This window comes from Echinops telfairi, unplaced genomic scaffold (assembly GCF_000313985.2).
Source record: "Echinops telfairi isolate 266 unplaced genomic scaffold, ASM31398v2 ScPeMD7_7424;HRSCAF=8462, whole genome shotgun sequence".
NCBI classification, from domain to species: domain Eukaryota; kingdom Metazoa; phylum Chordata; class Mammalia; order Afrosoricida; family Tenrecidae; genus Echinops; species Echinops telfairi.
The window spans coordinates 45,657,789-45,674,010 of NW_022111324.1; the positions used below are offsets into that span (position 1 = coordinate 45,657,789).

Consider the following 16,222-nt stretch of genomic DNA (forward strand, 5'->3'; position numbering starts at 1 on the left):
ATCTGATGTGCCTTCTCCCCAAGCTGTTGCCCCAGGGCTGTCCTCTGAAGTGCGTTCTTCTGAGGGGGAAGGGGGTAGCCACATAGTTGGGATTGGGGCCGGCCCTGCAGACCTCTCTACTGGTTCCCTGGTACAGGCCAGTATGTTGTATTCATGTCTTGGTGCATCAGGTTGAAGCCTAGTCTCTCTCTCCCTCTCCTGTGGAGATATAAACAATACCCTCCCCTTGGGTAGGTTAGTGCCCTGCTCCCTCCCTACCCATGACTTTTTTTTCCTCCTCTTTCTTTCCCCCTCTTATTAGTTGGTTGCCATATGTATCCCTGGATTGGGTTTGGCCCCTCTTTTCTGTCTTTTCAATGACGTTTGCATTCTTCATCTATGATGCTCTTGATGTCCGCCCACAGTGCATCAGTTCTCCTATCATTGGATTCAATGCATCACATCTATTCTTGGGATGTTCTCAAAATTTGGGTGGGATAGACTCAAGGTTGTATTTTGGCTCTTGTGGACCGGGTTTAATTTTTCAGCTTGAATCTGAATTTGGAGCCTTAGTAGAGTAGTGACTACTCATTGGGCCGCTAATCACCAGGTCGGAAGTTTGAAACCACCAGCCACTCGGTCGAGAATGATAAGGCTTTCTACTCCCATAAAGAGGTACAGTCTCTGAAACCCACAAGGTCAGTTCTACTCTGTCCTGGAGGGTTTCGATGAGTCAGCGTCGACTCCATGGCTGTGAGTTTGGGTTTGAGTTCTTTTTGAACCTGAACCCACATCTGAGCCGTTGATGATCTGTTCCACACCCAGCAACTGGCTTGGTTTTAGCTCTGTTATTGAGCTTGTCTTGTCTCTTCCCACAGATGTAGTCAATTTGACGTCTGTGTATTTCATATGGAGAAATCCATATCCACAGTCACCTTTTGTATTGCTGAAAAAGGCATTAGCAGTGAAGAAGTTGTGGGTCTTGCAAAAGTCTATCATGCGACCTCCAGCTTGGTTTCTCTCACCAAGACCATATTTCCAACTACAATTTCTTCCTCTTCGTTTCCAGTTTTTGCATACCAATCTTCATTCATTGCTAATGCATCTCTATTATATGGTTGAGAGATTTATGACTGAAGACAAGGATACAATTCTTCCATTTCTTCATCACGAGCTTTAGTGGGCGGGGCATACACTTGGATCCTAGTTGTATTGAGTGGATTTCATTGCCCTCGGAGAGCTATGGCAGAGAACATTGTACTTCAAGATAGATATTGAAATGTCCTTTATGATGGTGTGAGAGAATGCAATGACATTCCTCTTGAATTTGTCATTCCTGGCAGAGTAAAACGACTGTCTGATTTAAACTGGTCAATGCCAGTCCCTTTCAGTTCAGCAATGCCTAAGATAACAGACCCATGCCTCCCCTCTTGTGTCTGGTAACTTCTGATTTTCCGACCCTCATACTTCATATGTTTCAAGTTCCAACTATTAATAGATGCTTGGAGCTGTTTCTTCTCATTTTGAGTTGTGTCCCGTCAGCAACTGCTTGTCCCCAGTGCTTCCCTGCATCCACGTTCATCTCATTGACTCTGCTTTGAAAGGGAGGCTCTTCCTCAGTCATAATCGGAGTGCCCTGCGGCACGATGTCTGGCAGTGTTCCACCGCCCTGCAGTAGCCTAGAACGCCCTAAGGGGACAGCTTATTCCTCTTGTAGCCTGTTCTCAGTCAAGAAGCTCTGCTGAAACCTGTCCACTGTGGGCGACCCTGTTGGCATTTGAAATACCAGGGACATAGCTGCCAGCATCACAGCCACACACAAACCACCACAGTGTGACAAACTGACAGCCAAGTGGTGGTGGACATATACAAGACAGGCAGACAGACAGACAAGGAGAGAGAGCAGCTAGAAGCAAGGGCCTGTGTGGTCCCAGTGGAAGGGACTTGAAGGTGTTTACACACAGGTGGAAGGAGCCAGTAGAGAGAGGCGTGGGTATAGTGGCCAGAGTAGACTCTGAGAAGCTCACAAGAGGAAAAGTCCAACTCCTATGGAGTCACGAGGGAGAGACAGGAGTGTGATAAGGGAAGCAGGTAAGTTCATTAGCTCAGCGAAGGGCCTGCTGAAGGCTTTGATTTCTCTCTGCCGCAGGAAGCAAAGCTCTGGCTAAGTGATGCATGGGAACAAGGCACTGGTGTGGAGAAGGGGGAGAGGTGAAATAGCTGCACTGACCAGGGACCCAAGGTGGCCGTGGGGCCCATCTGAGACTGGTTGCATAGTGCACAGAGTCTCCCTGGCTGGGGCTGGCAGCCTGGGACCAGCCAGGGAAGCCTCGCTGGGGGGTTGCCAGGAGGCACAACAGGAGGCCAGGGTGGTTACCACGGCAACAGCCCTGGAGCTGGCCCTTGGCAAAGGCTTACTCACGAATGAATGGCAAGAAGAAGAAAGAGTGTCCAGTAAAGGGGACTTGGAAGGCTCAGGACAGAATCCTCACTTTGCCCTTCCCGGTTGTGTGACCAAAGGCATGTCACTTTTTCTCTCTGCTCTGCTCCCTCTTTATCGTTACACTGGGATACATGACGAGAATTACACAGGCATCGTATGTGACTATTCTGTGTAAATTCAGTGCCTGGAGGACCCCTAGCATAAGAGACTAGGTCACTGGCACATCGCTGGCACATAGCTGAGTCATGGCTACCAGTCACGATTGAGTGGCTAAGCCAGCCATGAGATGGAGAGCTGGGATTGCCTCAGCCGTGGATGGTGCCCTGAAGGTTCTGGGAACTTGGACTGTGACCGTCACCGCTGCAAGGAAGGTTGGCAGGAGTGTGACCTGGTGGGTGGGGCTACAGCTTCTAAGGTGACCAGTCCACTCCGGATTGAATCGTGTGCCCCCCAAAATATACACTGAAGCCCCAGCCCCTGGGCCTGGGAATGTGACCTTGTTTTGAAATTAGGCCTTTGGAAGATGTTATCATTTCAGCTAGCATGAGGTCACACTGGAGGAGCCCATCACCATCACAGTGACCCTGTGGGAGGGAGCAGCAGAAAGCTCTACTGAGGCTGACTGCCACCTCCTTTCCCCGCAGCGCAGCTGGTGGGCTCTCCTCACCAGTGTTCTGGTTCGCAGCCAGCCCAGCACGTAACCGCTGTGCCACCAGGCCCCCTTATCCTGAAGGAGGGTGGATCTTAATTCTGTTCGACTCCTCATAAGAGATGAGAAGATACGCAGAGACGTGGACACAGTGGCCAAGCAAAGTCTGGAGCCCTCGGGAGCTAGGAGAGAGGCGTGGGGCAGGTGCTTCCTCAAAGCCTTGAAGGAATCCCCATGACTGATACACTGATCCTGGATGCCCAGACTCTAGAGCTTCGAGACCATGTGTTTCTCATTAGCCACTTGTCTGTGCTATTTTCTAAGGTAAACGCAGGACACGCACACAGGCCTTCCTGGGGCACCGCAGCCCAGCCCGTGGAGCCTGCAATCTCAGCAGTAAGAATCTCCCTGCCCCAGCACAGAAGAATCCAGACCACCCCTGTGTCCTCCTCTTAGGTCAGGGCTCCCAAGTCCATGGTTAGGGTGCCTGGGAGTGGGGAGCAGGCGTGCCACAGAAAGTAGACACGTGATGCCAGGTGCCAGTGTTACAGGCTTTGAGACTTTAATGTCATGCTGGTAGGAGTGGCCTTAGGCCAGACAGATATAGGCACTGACCAAGCCTTTCTGAATGGCCCAGGGAGCCCCATCCAACCAGGCCTCTTGTTGGTGAGGGGGCAGGCCTATCCCTCCACTTCCTCCTGACCTACTGGAGGTAGTTCCTGACCACCCATACTCATCCTTCCATCTAGCTGCTGAGAGGAAGGGAGCCTGCCACAGGGGCTAACCCTTCTCCACCCCAGCCCCACTGGGCATACTACTTCTGAGCCCTGATGGCTGTGGGTAGGCCGTCACAGCCTGGGAGGAATCAGAGTGTCTCTGGAGCCCCGATGTTGATGGAGGCTGTCCAGGGAGGAGCTGGAGCTCAGGGCTCCCAGGGCACTGGCCCTGCCCTCTGGGGATTCTCGTCCTTTCAGTAGCTCTGTGGCTGCCACCTCTACGTCCTCTGGTTCCATCTGGCAGGCATCTGCCAGGGCCTGGCCTATTGCCATGACGAAGCCCGCATCAACCGCCAAGGTGTCCAGGCCTCCTCGAACCAGAGCCTGTAGGGGAGAGAGGAGGCTGGGCTGGGTCTTCCTGGGTCTACCTCTGGCCCATGCTTCCCTGCCCCTGCCTGCTCTCAACTCCAGGCCAGCGCAGGGCTACCCCTAAAGCAGTCCACTGCACGCTTCCAGCCCCACCTCACCTCTTGGATTAGCAGGGCAGTAGCTGGAGCGGGGGCCCCGGAAGTACTCTTCTGGGTCCTACCCCCAGGGGATGTTTCTTCCTGCAGAGAACCTGGGGTAGATCTCTCCCTCTCTGTCGGCATGGGGCACTCTGTCCCAGGGTGTTGCTGTTCAAATGCACAAAATCAAAGACCCCAACAGGATGCTGGACTCCAGTTCTCCTTCCCCCTTGAATCAGAACGAGCCCAGCCAGGATGCCCAGAAAGGGAATGGCCTAGGAATTGGGTCCCCATTTGGTGTTGATGAGCATGTTGATATCTCCCCCCACCCCCAGCACCCACCGACCCCTTCCCCTGCCACAGCCCTGCTCCAAGGACCAGCCTAGGTAGGTTCTCTGGATAAGCTTTCTTCCTGGGCCTCTTCCTTTCTTACCTGGCAGGTGACAGGAGGGACCTCACCTCTGGCCATTACCCTCTGACTCAGTGGTCGCTGCAGCCTCTCCACACAGGATTTGCTATGGGGTCCTGTAGGGGAGGCAGGGCAAAGATGAGCATGGTGGCTGATTGACTGTCCTCAGGAGCCAGGAGTCAACAGAGGTCCCCTGGGCCGGTCAGCCAGACTGGTGAGCTCCCCGAGGTTTGGGGGGCGGTGGGAGACAGGAACATTCTCCCATGCCCTGTCCCCCACTCCAGGTGCTCTCCCCTGGGCTTGGAAGAGAGGGTCCGGTCAAGTCGCTCTCTAGTGTGTCCCTGTCCGCGTGCACCAAACAAGAGTGTGCATGCTTGGGGGAAGCAGGGGCGGTACCCAGTCATCGATGGAGTCCACATCCGTCAGCCCCTGCACAGTGCTCGGGGCCCCACTAAGAGGCAGTTGGAAGGGCCAAGGTGTCGGTGTCCACAGGTCCAGGGGCTGCCCTTGCAGGGACCTTCTGGAGCGAGGAGGTCTGGTCTTGAGCTGGGGGCTGGGGGCTGGGGTGGATGAGTTCCCAGGCAGGCCTATGGAGGCCATTCCAACAAGCTTTCCCTTCCATCGCACTCAACCACCTACACGGAACCCTTCTCTTTGCCTGGGTGGCCCGACAGCCCTGGAATTCTGGGCGTCTGGTGGTTCCCCTTGCAACAGGCTCCCCGGCAGGTGGGTGGTAAGGAATGAGTGGGGCACCTCTGGATTGGGTGGAAGAACACCCGGGCTTCTCAGGTGCGGAAGGCACTGACCTGGGGCCCTGAGGGCGTGACCATGGCCGAGGGCTCCTCCTCTGGCTTCTGGCATCACTCTCTCTGCGGGGAACTCCCTCTCGTAGTGGATGCTGAAACGGAAGCCAGGCAGGTTCAGCTGCCCTCCTTGACCCCCTACTGCCCAAACACCCTCCCCCTGGTGCTGGACCTTTTCTGAGAAGAGTGCAGTGGCCAGGCCCCCTCTCCACCCCAGCCAGCAGTGATGCCCTGATGGAAATATGCCAGAGACCTCATGCTCCCATTCCTCTGCCCATCTGGGTCCTTCTGCCTGTGGCTGCCTTCCCTTGGCCTGGCCTGAGTCTGTCCATCTTTCAGGACCAGCTCCAATCTCTGCCTCTTAAGGACATGGGCTCTCAGTCATGGCCGGTGCTTCACCAACGAGCTTTAAAACATCTCGGTGGCTGCATCGCAGCCCCAGAGCCTGGCGAGGCCAGATGTTGGGATTTCGAAAGCTCTGTAGATGTTTCTGATGTGCAGCCAAGGATGAGAACCATCCCTTAGTTTATTCTAGACTTCTCCAGTGGCCAGTGTCCCTCTGTACACTCAGGACACTCCCTGATTACATCTCCCAAGAGGCGTTTAACCCCCTTTGGAGCAAGGCCCAGGTCTGATACGTCTGTACCTCCAGGGTGTCTAGCACGCTGGTGCTTGGTGCTCTCAAGGCTTGTTGGCTGAATTCAAGGGGTATCTGTGACTGAAAATGGGGTACAGACAGCCCTGTCCAGGGGAAGAAGCTGCCTACCCGACTTCTGTCCCGTCTGCCCACACCTGAGGGTCTGGGACGCAGGCCCTTCCAAGACAAAGAGGCCCATAGTCACCGGGCCCCAGGTCCGAGGTAGACACTCTGCTTGGAACCAGCCCATAGATGATGATCACGGAGCGTTCCCTCCCTCCTCCTGCTTCTTCATGGTACATGGGTGATCACAGATAAAATCTAGAAATAGTTTGTTCACCGCCAAGTTGGTGATGGGTGGGATCAACCCTCGGAGCAGTGGGATATCCCTGGAACCCCATCCAGCAACTGAATCTTATGGTCTAGACTAGATTTCTGTACTAGGAGCTGCTCACAAGGCCCCTTTCTTCTCTGCACGTGGGATCCCAGACCTGTTGTGGTTAGGAAAGACCCACCCGCATTGGGGCCAATGTTGACACGAGGCTTCCCCCTGCTGGCCAAAGGAGTCCCTGCAGCCCAAGCTGGCCTCCAGGCCATGATAGATGGATGCCAAAAGGTATCAGGTGAGCAGAGAACGCCCAAGAGATTTCACCGACACCTCCCCAACTCCCAAGCCAATGTGGAAGTTGCCAACCTTATCCGTCCCATCCTATTCCACCAGACATGGCTACCTGGGGAACACCTGGTTGTTGCTATGGTTGCTGTTGGCACTGTTGGCATTGGCATTGTTGGTATTGGCAAGAGCAAGAGGGTTGGCACTTGGATCTTGAGGGAAGTCCTCCAGGAAGACCGGTGATTCCAGCTCCTCCATCTCTATCTCAGCAAACTGGAGGGGTCTCTGGTTGGCCATGACAGGAGCCAAGGAGTTGGGTCTATCCAGGAAGTTGTCTACCTGGCCAAACAGGCCTCCAGTCCTCTAGAGGCAAGGAAAACCTGGGGTCAGAGCCTGGGGGAGGAGGGTTGGGATGATGCTGTCGGATGATGATGGGCTGAGCAGAGGGTCCAGAAGGAGAAGAGCGACAGTTTTCGCTATTAGGGAGCTTTCAAGTTGATGGGGGTAGATGGATAGGACATACTCCAGGAAGCGTTCAGGAAACACAGCCACGCAGGTGGGACACCTGCAGGTGGGACAGAAGGTGTAGTGGAGAGAACATTGAATGTGGGGTGGCGGGGGAGGGGTGTCTCCAAAGCTGGGTTCTAGTCCCAGCTCTGAGACCCACTTGCTAAGTGGTCTCCCATCTCTTCTTTGGGCCAACTGTTTCCTCGCGAGTAACCTGCAAGTTTGTGTGGTTTTAACCTGAAAGCTTTCAGTAGGTGGTTCTGCTGGTCCTGCTGTGTGCTGGGCTGAGGCGGGGCAGCAGAAAGCAGATGGGATGCTCGGTCCTGCTGAGCCTCCCATCGATGGCACATTGGTCGGGGGTTCAGGGTGGAATGGCAGGGAGTAGGAGAAGAAGATGGGGACAGGTACATTTCCTATTTGACTCATTGAGTAGGTGGGATGACGGATTCTGAGTCCCAAGAGAGGTGATGGTGAGGTGGTGAGGTGCGTCTTCAGCTGCCACACTCCTGCTCCTGGACTGCCGGATCCCAGACCTTCCCTCCCTGCTGGACGCTGCTGCTCCTTGCGCCTGGAGCACTGGGGGTGGCGATGGCCCCCCTCACTCACCCGGAATATCCCCCCCTCCATCGCGCTCTCCACCATGGCTCGCTCCAGCTCTTCCTCTGCGGTCAGGTCACCGGAGATGGTGCGGCGGATCTCGGGGCCTGCCTCTTCCTCAATGGTCCGCAGTCCAGCCTGCGGATGGGAACGGGAGCCAGTGATCCCTCAGAGTCCAAGAGAGAGACACATAAGGGCTTCCCACCGCCCCGCTCTGCTCCCTGATCCTGGCATCAGGAGCCTCCTCCAGCCCCTACTCTGGAGCCCACTCTCCTGCCTATCTTGTTCAAGGCCCCAAGGTCCCCTGAGGCCACCAGGTCCTCTCTGGCCTCAGGACATTCCATATCACCCTCATTCCCAAGGAGTCTTCTCCTGACTCCATGGGGTGGAGGCCAGACCCTCCGCCGTGGAAAGTGCTACTCAGCATAGTCTTGTTTGCAGTCGAGTGATAACTCTCCCTCTCCTGCTCAAACATGGGCTCTTCTCTTTTGAAACACGTCTTACTGCGAATTGGGTGCAGGCTTGCAGATGGATCGTCAGTTTCCCGTTCAACAATCCACACGCATTTCGCTTTAGCTCACCGACACGGATGTGGTTCCCCACAAGATGACACCACTCACCCCACTTTCTCCTTGGGTTTCCTGTTTCCACACTTCCTTCTGGCCCAACCCTTTGGGACCTTGGGTAAATGCTGCCCTTTGGATTTCAACGGACTGACTCGTCCAAGGTACGTGTACCTCACTTGTGTTATTTCTCCTTTATATACCTGCCTATGGTTGGCTGGAAACTGAACCATGGGGGTGAGTTCAGAAACAGACTGAAGGGTGACTAAGGGGCCTGACCTAGGGCAGTGGTTCTCAACCTTCCTAATGCTGCGACCCTTTCATACAATTCCTCATGTTGTGGTGACCTCCAACCATAAAATTATTTTTTGTTGCTACTTCATAACTGTCATTTTGCTACTTTTATGTCACAGGGCAACTCCTGTGAAAGGGTCATCTGACCCCCTCCCCCCCAAAGGGGTTACGACCCACAGATTGAGAACTGCTGGTCTAGGGTTGAGTTTGTTAGTTTATTGTGCTAACCTGGCCAATAAACACATGTGGGATTAATTGAAGGGCAGAGGGATAAATGGCTCGGTGAGCCTCGCCTTTCAAATTCTCAGGTCTCTTGCTTTGTGATGGTCGCACCAGGGTGCAGCTGCCTTAGCAGTTCCCTGCTTCAGCTGGCAAGGCTGACTTCCTGCAAGAGTCAAGACATCCCCAAGGAGAAGCCACATGGACCTACTTGGATGCAGCCCTGGGTGCTGGAGCACCCGTGTGGAGACCCCTGCCAGCGCTGAGATGCTTACGCATTCACTGACTCGGCTTTCCTCCTGCAGTCAGCATCATTATGTCTGCTTTGTGAGATGGGTGAGGACTTTGTGGACTGGTGTTGGACACATGGGTTAATGTTGGACTTGTGGGTTTGGGCAGCACTGGGGTTGGTATGGTTTCTTGATTCGCACTTAACCTTTATATAAAACTCTCTCTTATACATGAGTTTCTGTGGGTTTGTGTCTCTCTCCTCTGAACAAATCACATGAGTCTCTAGCCAATGAGTCCCTATCTCGAAACCTGGTCTTTTGTAATGTTTTGAATTCTGGCTCCATGTTTTTCTGCTGCTCTATCTGGGTCTTTGAATGCGATCCTTTTCGGAGCAGTTGGTAGGGGTAGCTGGGCACCATCTAGTCTGGTCTCAGCGTTGTGGAGACAGGGAGGTTTGAGTGGCCAAATGACCTCTATGAATACATTTCAAAAGTCTGATCCATATAGGCAATGGGAAAAATTAAAAACGTGCAAGATGGAGAGTTTGCAATGAGAACACCGCAGCCCTTCTGTGGTTTTCCCAGTTAAGATGCATTTCCTAAATCCAGCAGGAGGAAATATCAGACTAGCTCAATTGGAAAGGCATCCCGGCCTGTCCTCTTCAAAACCGTCAAGGTCATGAAAGTCCAGGAAAGACCAAGACACTGTTCGAGATGTTAGAGACTAAAGAGAGACACCAATAAAGTGCAGTGCACCCTGTAGTGGGTCTCTTTCTTTAAAGAGGACTCTTGGGGCCACTGATGAAACTTGACGGGGCCTGAGGACTAGGTGGCAGCCATGCCTCATTGTGAATTTCCTGGCATGGGTGCCTACGTCAGGGTTGTATCGCAGAATGCCTTTGGGTGCAGGAAATGCATGCACAAGTGTCCTGGGTGGGTGAACCGTCATGTTGGGAATTCTTCTCGAATGGATCAGGAAAAAAAAGGAGAGAAAGGTTTTGTATAATAATCGCAATTTAAAAAAAAGTCTGAGATTGCTTCAAAATAAAAATCGCAACGGAAAGAGGGTGTTTGAGCACCCAGCCTAAATGCATGTACGTTCCATGAATTTATCAACCACGTGCGTTATGATCAGCACACAATTAGACATGAAGGAAACAGACCAGCTAAAGCTTCAAGTTCTCGAGTTCTGAAGTTGACACCACGTTCATATCTCGTTCAAGTCTCTCCTTTGAACACATGGACCTGTACTGGGGACATCTCCATAGATGGAGAGTCCCTGGTTGGCTCTTCCCTGGAGGTTGAAGGACCTTCCGTGGGGAACCCTGCAGAACTACATCTCATCTCCTCCCTCCTTCCTGCCTCCCCCTTCCCTCTGTGTGTCTGCCATTGATCCCTCCAGGACAAGGAGAGGAAATGAGTCCGGAGACCCAGGGAGTCACATGGAGTTCAGATCGGGCTTACCTGGATCTGTACAGTGTCCTTCTTGGGCCGGTACCCATAATATTCCTCCTGGCGCTTCATGAACTTCCGGAAGTGCTCTTGGATAAGAAATGTGGCATAGAACTTTCCCACAGTCACCTCGTCATCTGTGGAGGAGCCAGCAAGGGATGTCCTGAAGGCTAGTGGCAGGTGGAGGCCAGGGTGCCCGCCAAGCCATCCCTTGTCTTGCTCATCTGACCAGTGGGCCGTGTCCACCCTGGTGCTGGTAGTTCCCCTAATAACGATGCCCACAGGGCCTGGCCAGGTGAATCTCAGAGTACCTGGAGCACTCTCAGGTCCCCAGAGAGCTTCTTGGAGGAGCCCCTTGCCCCCTTCCTCGGCTGACCCTGGACTCGGTCTCCCCAAGCAGCACCCACCTCCTATTGGAGGAATGACCTGGTCCAGGAGCTTCATGCTGGTTCTCTTCCAGATCTTCTTGATGATGGTCCTCAGCTCCTCGTTGGCCTGCTCAAAGTTACCTGGGGAAAAGACAGGGGGCCCAAAGGCGTTCAGGCCAAACCAGCTCGGGTGCTCTCTGAATTGCTCACACCACACTGAACAGGGGTTTCCTTTGAACGGGGTGCTGGTACCAAGGATGGGAAGAGGCAGTCCAACATGTCCTTTCTCCCGATAGGCCTTGGCTGCCAGTGGCTGGAGTGTCGAGACACCTTTGAAAGATGCCATCTCCTGCTCTCCCCATTCCACCCAACAAGCCTCCAATTCCCTGTGGTCCATCCCAGTACCACCAAGCAGATTGCCTGATGCTCTAATCTGGTACCTTCCTGGCTCTTGGATGTTCTCTCCTGTGCTTCCTAAGGGAACATCCCTGTCTCCGATGACTACAGGGGTCCTGATGTGGGGATGGCCCGAAGTAGATTGGATGAGGGAGGCTCCTGGGTCACATTGAAAGACTGTCCTAGCTCCTTTTATATTGCCAGATCTGTCTTCCAGGCAGGCAGGGGCCTTCCAGGCATGCTTAGTCGAACTAAGCATGGACTCCCATCAGCTAACCCGAGTACATCCTCTGCTCTGCCCAGAGTCTAATCTCAGGACCACCTCCCCCAACTCCTGTGCTCATGGGGTCACTACTTTGATTCCCCTCAGAGACAGCCAGCAAGGGTGGGAGTCGATTCTCGGCGTCCGTGCCCTGTAGAGAATTCTCAAGTTCTGTCTGTGCCCTGAGTAGCAGAGAATTCTGTGGCCACGGTGTGGGCCCCTCCATTTTCTCCTCCGTGGCTCGTGACTCCAGCCTTGAGCTCCAAGAATCTGGCGGATCCCTGCTCTGAGAGAAGGGAGGGTCTGCGTGCCAAGGCACTCACCTTCCGTCTTGATCTTGAGCGCCGTGCGGACCAGGGCGAAGAGGGTGGCATTGAAGGTGACCGTGCCATCGCTGTTGAGGGGCATGTTCATGCCCACCAGTCGCTGTGAAGAGAGAGGAAGCGGCTCAGTGCGGGGCTGGGTCTGTGTGAGCAGGGGGAGTGGGTGGAGGGGGGGACAGCATAAAGACTGAGGGTGCAGGCTGCACAGGCACCCCTTCATGCGGGGAAGGAAGGATGGGTTGGGGAACATTCCCAGAATGGATCGTGTTGAGCATATCTGCTGCGCCAGGCCTCTTTACAGCCCTGACGACAAAGAATGTCATTTTGAGGACCAAGGGGCATGTAGCTCACGCCATGGTATTTTCAGTCACCTCCTGTGCATGTGGAAGTTGGATATTGAAAAAGGAAGCCCAAAGAAAGAAGGATGCATTTGTAATAGGGTGCCCCTGAGGAATGCTGAAAGAAGGGAAGCCAGAGTACTCCTTGGCCGTGAGGATGGCGAGACTTCATCCCACGTGATTTGGACGTGATGTCAGGAGAGACCAGTCCCCGGAGCAGGGCCTCATGCTTGGTAAAGTGGAGAGGCGCCAACACGAGAAAGACCCTGGACGAGTTGATTGACACGCTGGCTCCCACAAGGGGCTCAATCAAACAGCCTCGAGGATGATGCCAGGACCTGAAGGTGTTTCCTTCTGTTGCAGGCAGGCTAACCATGAGGAATGGCTCCTCACGACAGGACGTCCCCTGCGCTTCTTCCTCTCCCAGGGCCACCCCTCCCGGTCAGCTCTAGTTACCTTACATGCCACTCGGTGTGGGCAGAACTTCCCAAAGCCCAGAGGGGGCTGGATCCGTCTCAGCAGGGTCACTACGTCCAGGTGTTTGATTCTTCCCCTGCAGGGGACACACAGACTTGTCTACCCAGCCGCTCTGCTCAGACTCTCCGTCCGCACTCGGAGCAGCCAGCCAGGGGACAGGGGGATGCTTCTCAACACTAGCCCAGAAGTGGAAACCCAGCTCCAGGTCGAAGAAGAGACCATGTCCGGATGTACCGTGGCCCAGCACCGGGAATGAGCTCTTTCAGACACAGGCCAGCATTCCCTCGGATAGGGCATCTGGGCTTCATGTTCCCTAAGGTGGAGCCATTCTTGGGTTTTGGTTAATTTGATGGGGGCTCTTGGGCTGTATTAACAGAAGCAGAGGGTCTGGATCAGAGGAGGTGAAAGCTGGCTTTGAGGGACTAGCCCAGAGCTAGAAACCACATTCATCAGGACCATGATATCCAGCGTAGGTACAAAGAAGGACAAGCAGGAAGGTCAGCGGGAGAGAGGACCAAGGTGAGAGCAGCTGATGTGCTTCCTTGGGAAAAGCCAACTTGGTGGATCTTTCTGGCTTCCTCTTTCCTAGGATGGCTGACATGTTTCCTGCCTGTCTCCAGGGGCCAGAGCTAGGGCGTGAGGGTGCTGCTAGGAGCAGGTAGGTTTTGACTCGCCTGCAATAGGTGCGCCAAAGCAGAGTCGTCAGGGCAACGTGTTTCATCCCAGACACCCTGGTCTGGAATCTTGGTTCCATCTTTTACTAGCTGGTGACCCAGGGCAAGCTACCTAACCTCTCTGATCTTCAAGTCCCCATCTGAGACTGCGGTGATAAGGAGATCTAGGCTATAGCTGCTGCAAGGATTAAGCGAGATACCAGGACATGGAGTATCACCCAAGGAGCTCTGGTGGCAGAGTGGGCATTGGGCGGAGAACTGCAAGGTCGGCACTTGGAAGCCACCAGCCGCCCCGCAGGAGAAAGGCGAGGCTTTGAACCCCGTAGAGAGTTAGTTTTAGAGGCTCACAGAAGCACTTCTGCCTGCTCTGTCTTGTTGCTGTGATTCGGTGTTGGCTCGATGGCAGTGAGTTTGATTATTTGGTATTTAGCACCATGCGTGAGACACAGGACACAGTCAGTCATTATGAACTGACTGAGTCCCTGGCTGGTGCAAACGGTTAACATTTAACTGCTAGTTGAAAGGTTGGCTGTTTGAAACTATCTAGAGGCACCTGGGAAGCAAGGCTGACAATCTACTTCAAGACTGGAAAATCCTGTAGAGCAGTTCTGCTCTCCACACACGGAGCTGCTGTGAACCGGAATGGGCTTGATGGCAACCAGTGCCGTGAGCTTATTCCCCTTTAGGGGTGCACTGGTGGACTGCGATCACTGAGGTTGGCAGTTCAAAACCACCAGCTGCTCCTTGGGAGACAGACAGGGCTTTCTATTCCCATAAAGAGTCACAGTCTCAGAACCCCACAGGTGCACTCCTACCTACCCTGTCCTATAGGGTCTCTATGAGTCATCATCGACTCAATGGCAGTGAGTTTGGTCTTTTTATTACCCTTTAAGAAAGGATGAAGAGAGCACGGATTCCCATTTTAATTTGCATATGAGCACCTTAAAGGTCTGCTAATAACAAAAGCCTCCTTTGGCCTAGGCTGGGCCTGGGATTCTGCATTGTTAACATGCTCCTATCCGACTGGTCAGATCATCACATTCAGAACCACTAGGATCTAGAGGGGCCCTGGTGGGCTCCGGGGGTTATGCATCACCCATCGGGCAAGGTCAGCAGTTCGAAATCACCAGCTTCTTCTCAAGAGACAGATGGGGCTTTCTACTCCCATAAAGTCTCAGAAACTCACAGGGGTGGTTCCACCCTGTCCTAGAGGGTAGCTGTCTCTCAGCATCCACTTGATAGCAGTGAGTTTGGCTCTGTTTAAAGGAGTCCTTGTGGGGTAGTGAGTTGAACTGCTAACCATAAGATTGGCAGTTCGAAACCACCATCTGCTCCGTGGGAGAAAGGTGCGGTTTTCTGCATCTGTAAAGGGTTACAGTCTCAGGAACCCACAAGGGCAGTTCTACCCTTCCCTGTGGGATCACCACGCATCAGAATCGATTCCATGGCAGTGAGTTTTTGTTTGCTTTGAGAGTGCCTTTTCTGCAAGGAGCCCTGGTGGCACTGTGGGTTGGCAGTAGGTTGGCTAACCACAAGGTTGGTGGTTCAAACCAATGTGGGGGGAGTCTATTTCCATCAAGATGGTAGTCTTGGGAGCCCTGTGTCGCACGCAGTGCTACTCCATTCTCCAAGGTAGCCAAGTATTGGGATCGCCCCGAGGGCAGTGGGGGCATGCACTGTGCCTTCAGGCAGAAGTTGGGTAATCCCTTCCCCTCCGTCACAGCCCAGAGGGTTCTTGCTCCAGGGGCCCCAGGAAACCCTTTCAGCTCTGAGAGACAGATTCCTGGCCTGGGATCTTAGATAAGCAAAGGGGAAAGAGAAGCCCATTTGTACCCATTCAACTGGAGGGTGACTTCCCCTAGGCACTAGGGTGGCCTAGGGCAGAGGGGTGCACAGTGTATGAAGCCCCCTTCTCTCACCACCCCCCACCCCACACGCACTGAACTCACTTAGCCTCCGGGTCATACTCCGCCCAGATGGCCTTGAACTCGTCCAGGTGGTGAGGGCCCAGGATGGACCAGTCCCGGGTGAGGTAGTCAAAGTTGTCCATGATGACCGCCACAAAGAGGTTGATGATCTGCAGGCCGACAGGAAAGCCAGGTGACCCGGGCTGGGGTGGGCCCATAGCTTCCTTCTGCCACATCCTATGGGCAGCGTCCTCCTCGGAAGAGGGAGCTTGGTCCCATCCTGAACCGGCTCAGTATCCCTTTGGGATCTTCTCCACTCTGTGCCCCACCCTGGAAAGAGGTCCCCCACGCCCCCGCCCCTTCTCTCTGCGTGCCCCTGGTATTGCCTTCATCTCTTCCGTAAACGCTGCCTGACCCTTTGAATCATAAGGCTTGCTTATGTGAGGGCTCCTAGTCGCCCTCCTGTCTCAGACCCCTGCCCTGAGCCCGGGCCTGGCACATGGCACACACACACTCAAACAACTGGTTTGTGTGAATGTGGCACAGATGGGGGTGGAGGGGCGAGGGCTCAGCAGTGCTGCCATCTGTACCTTCCCCACGGACAGACAGCAGCCCGGAGCCTCCAGACAGCTGGCGCTTGGCTTCTAACCCTATCTGTGAGGTCCTTTGGGACTTCCTCTGCCTGGGCAGCTCTCCTCACTGAAGAGCAGTTAGGGACAGTGGCTTTACAGGAAGCCCTTACCGGGGTAGAGCTGAGCCTCATCAGCTTCCTTTGGGGTTACAAATTGGTAAAACCTCAACACTAGCCCAGAAGTGGAAACCCAGCTCCCGGTCGAAGAAGAGACCATGTCCGGATGTAC

At 54.1% G+C, this 16,222-nt stretch overlaps 1 protein-coding gene across 1 annotated transcript in view; it reads right to left on the reverse strand.

Moving 5' to 3' along the window:
• Positions 1-3,919: 3,919 nt before the first annotated feature.
• CACNA1S (calcium voltage-gated channel subunit alpha1 S) overlaps positions 3,920-16,222 on the reverse strand; it is an 88,854-nt gene continuing 76,551 nt past the window's right edge. Inside the window, exons 32-42 of the mRNA XM_004700078.1 lie at positions 15,405-15,532; positions 12,761-12,857; positions 11,967-12,069; positions 11,025-11,126; positions 10,630-10,754; positions 7,869-7,997; positions 6,874-7,118; positions 5,509-5,600; positions 4,727-4,818; positions 4,315-4,443; positions 3,920-4,171 (exon numbers count right to left, since the gene is read on the reverse strand). Coding sequence (XP_004700135.1) covers positions 3,920-4,171; positions 4,315-4,443; positions 4,727-4,818; positions 5,509-5,600; positions 6,874-7,118; positions 7,869-7,997; positions 10,630-10,754; positions 11,025-11,126; positions 11,967-12,069; positions 12,761-12,857; positions 15,405-15,532 — 1,494 coding nt within the window. The remainder of the gene's footprint in view (positions 4,172-4,314; positions 4,444-4,726; positions 4,819-5,508; positions 5,601-6,873; positions 7,119-7,868; positions 7,998-10,629; positions 10,755-11,024; positions 11,127-11,966; positions 12,070-12,760; positions 12,858-15,404; positions 15,533-16,222) is intronic.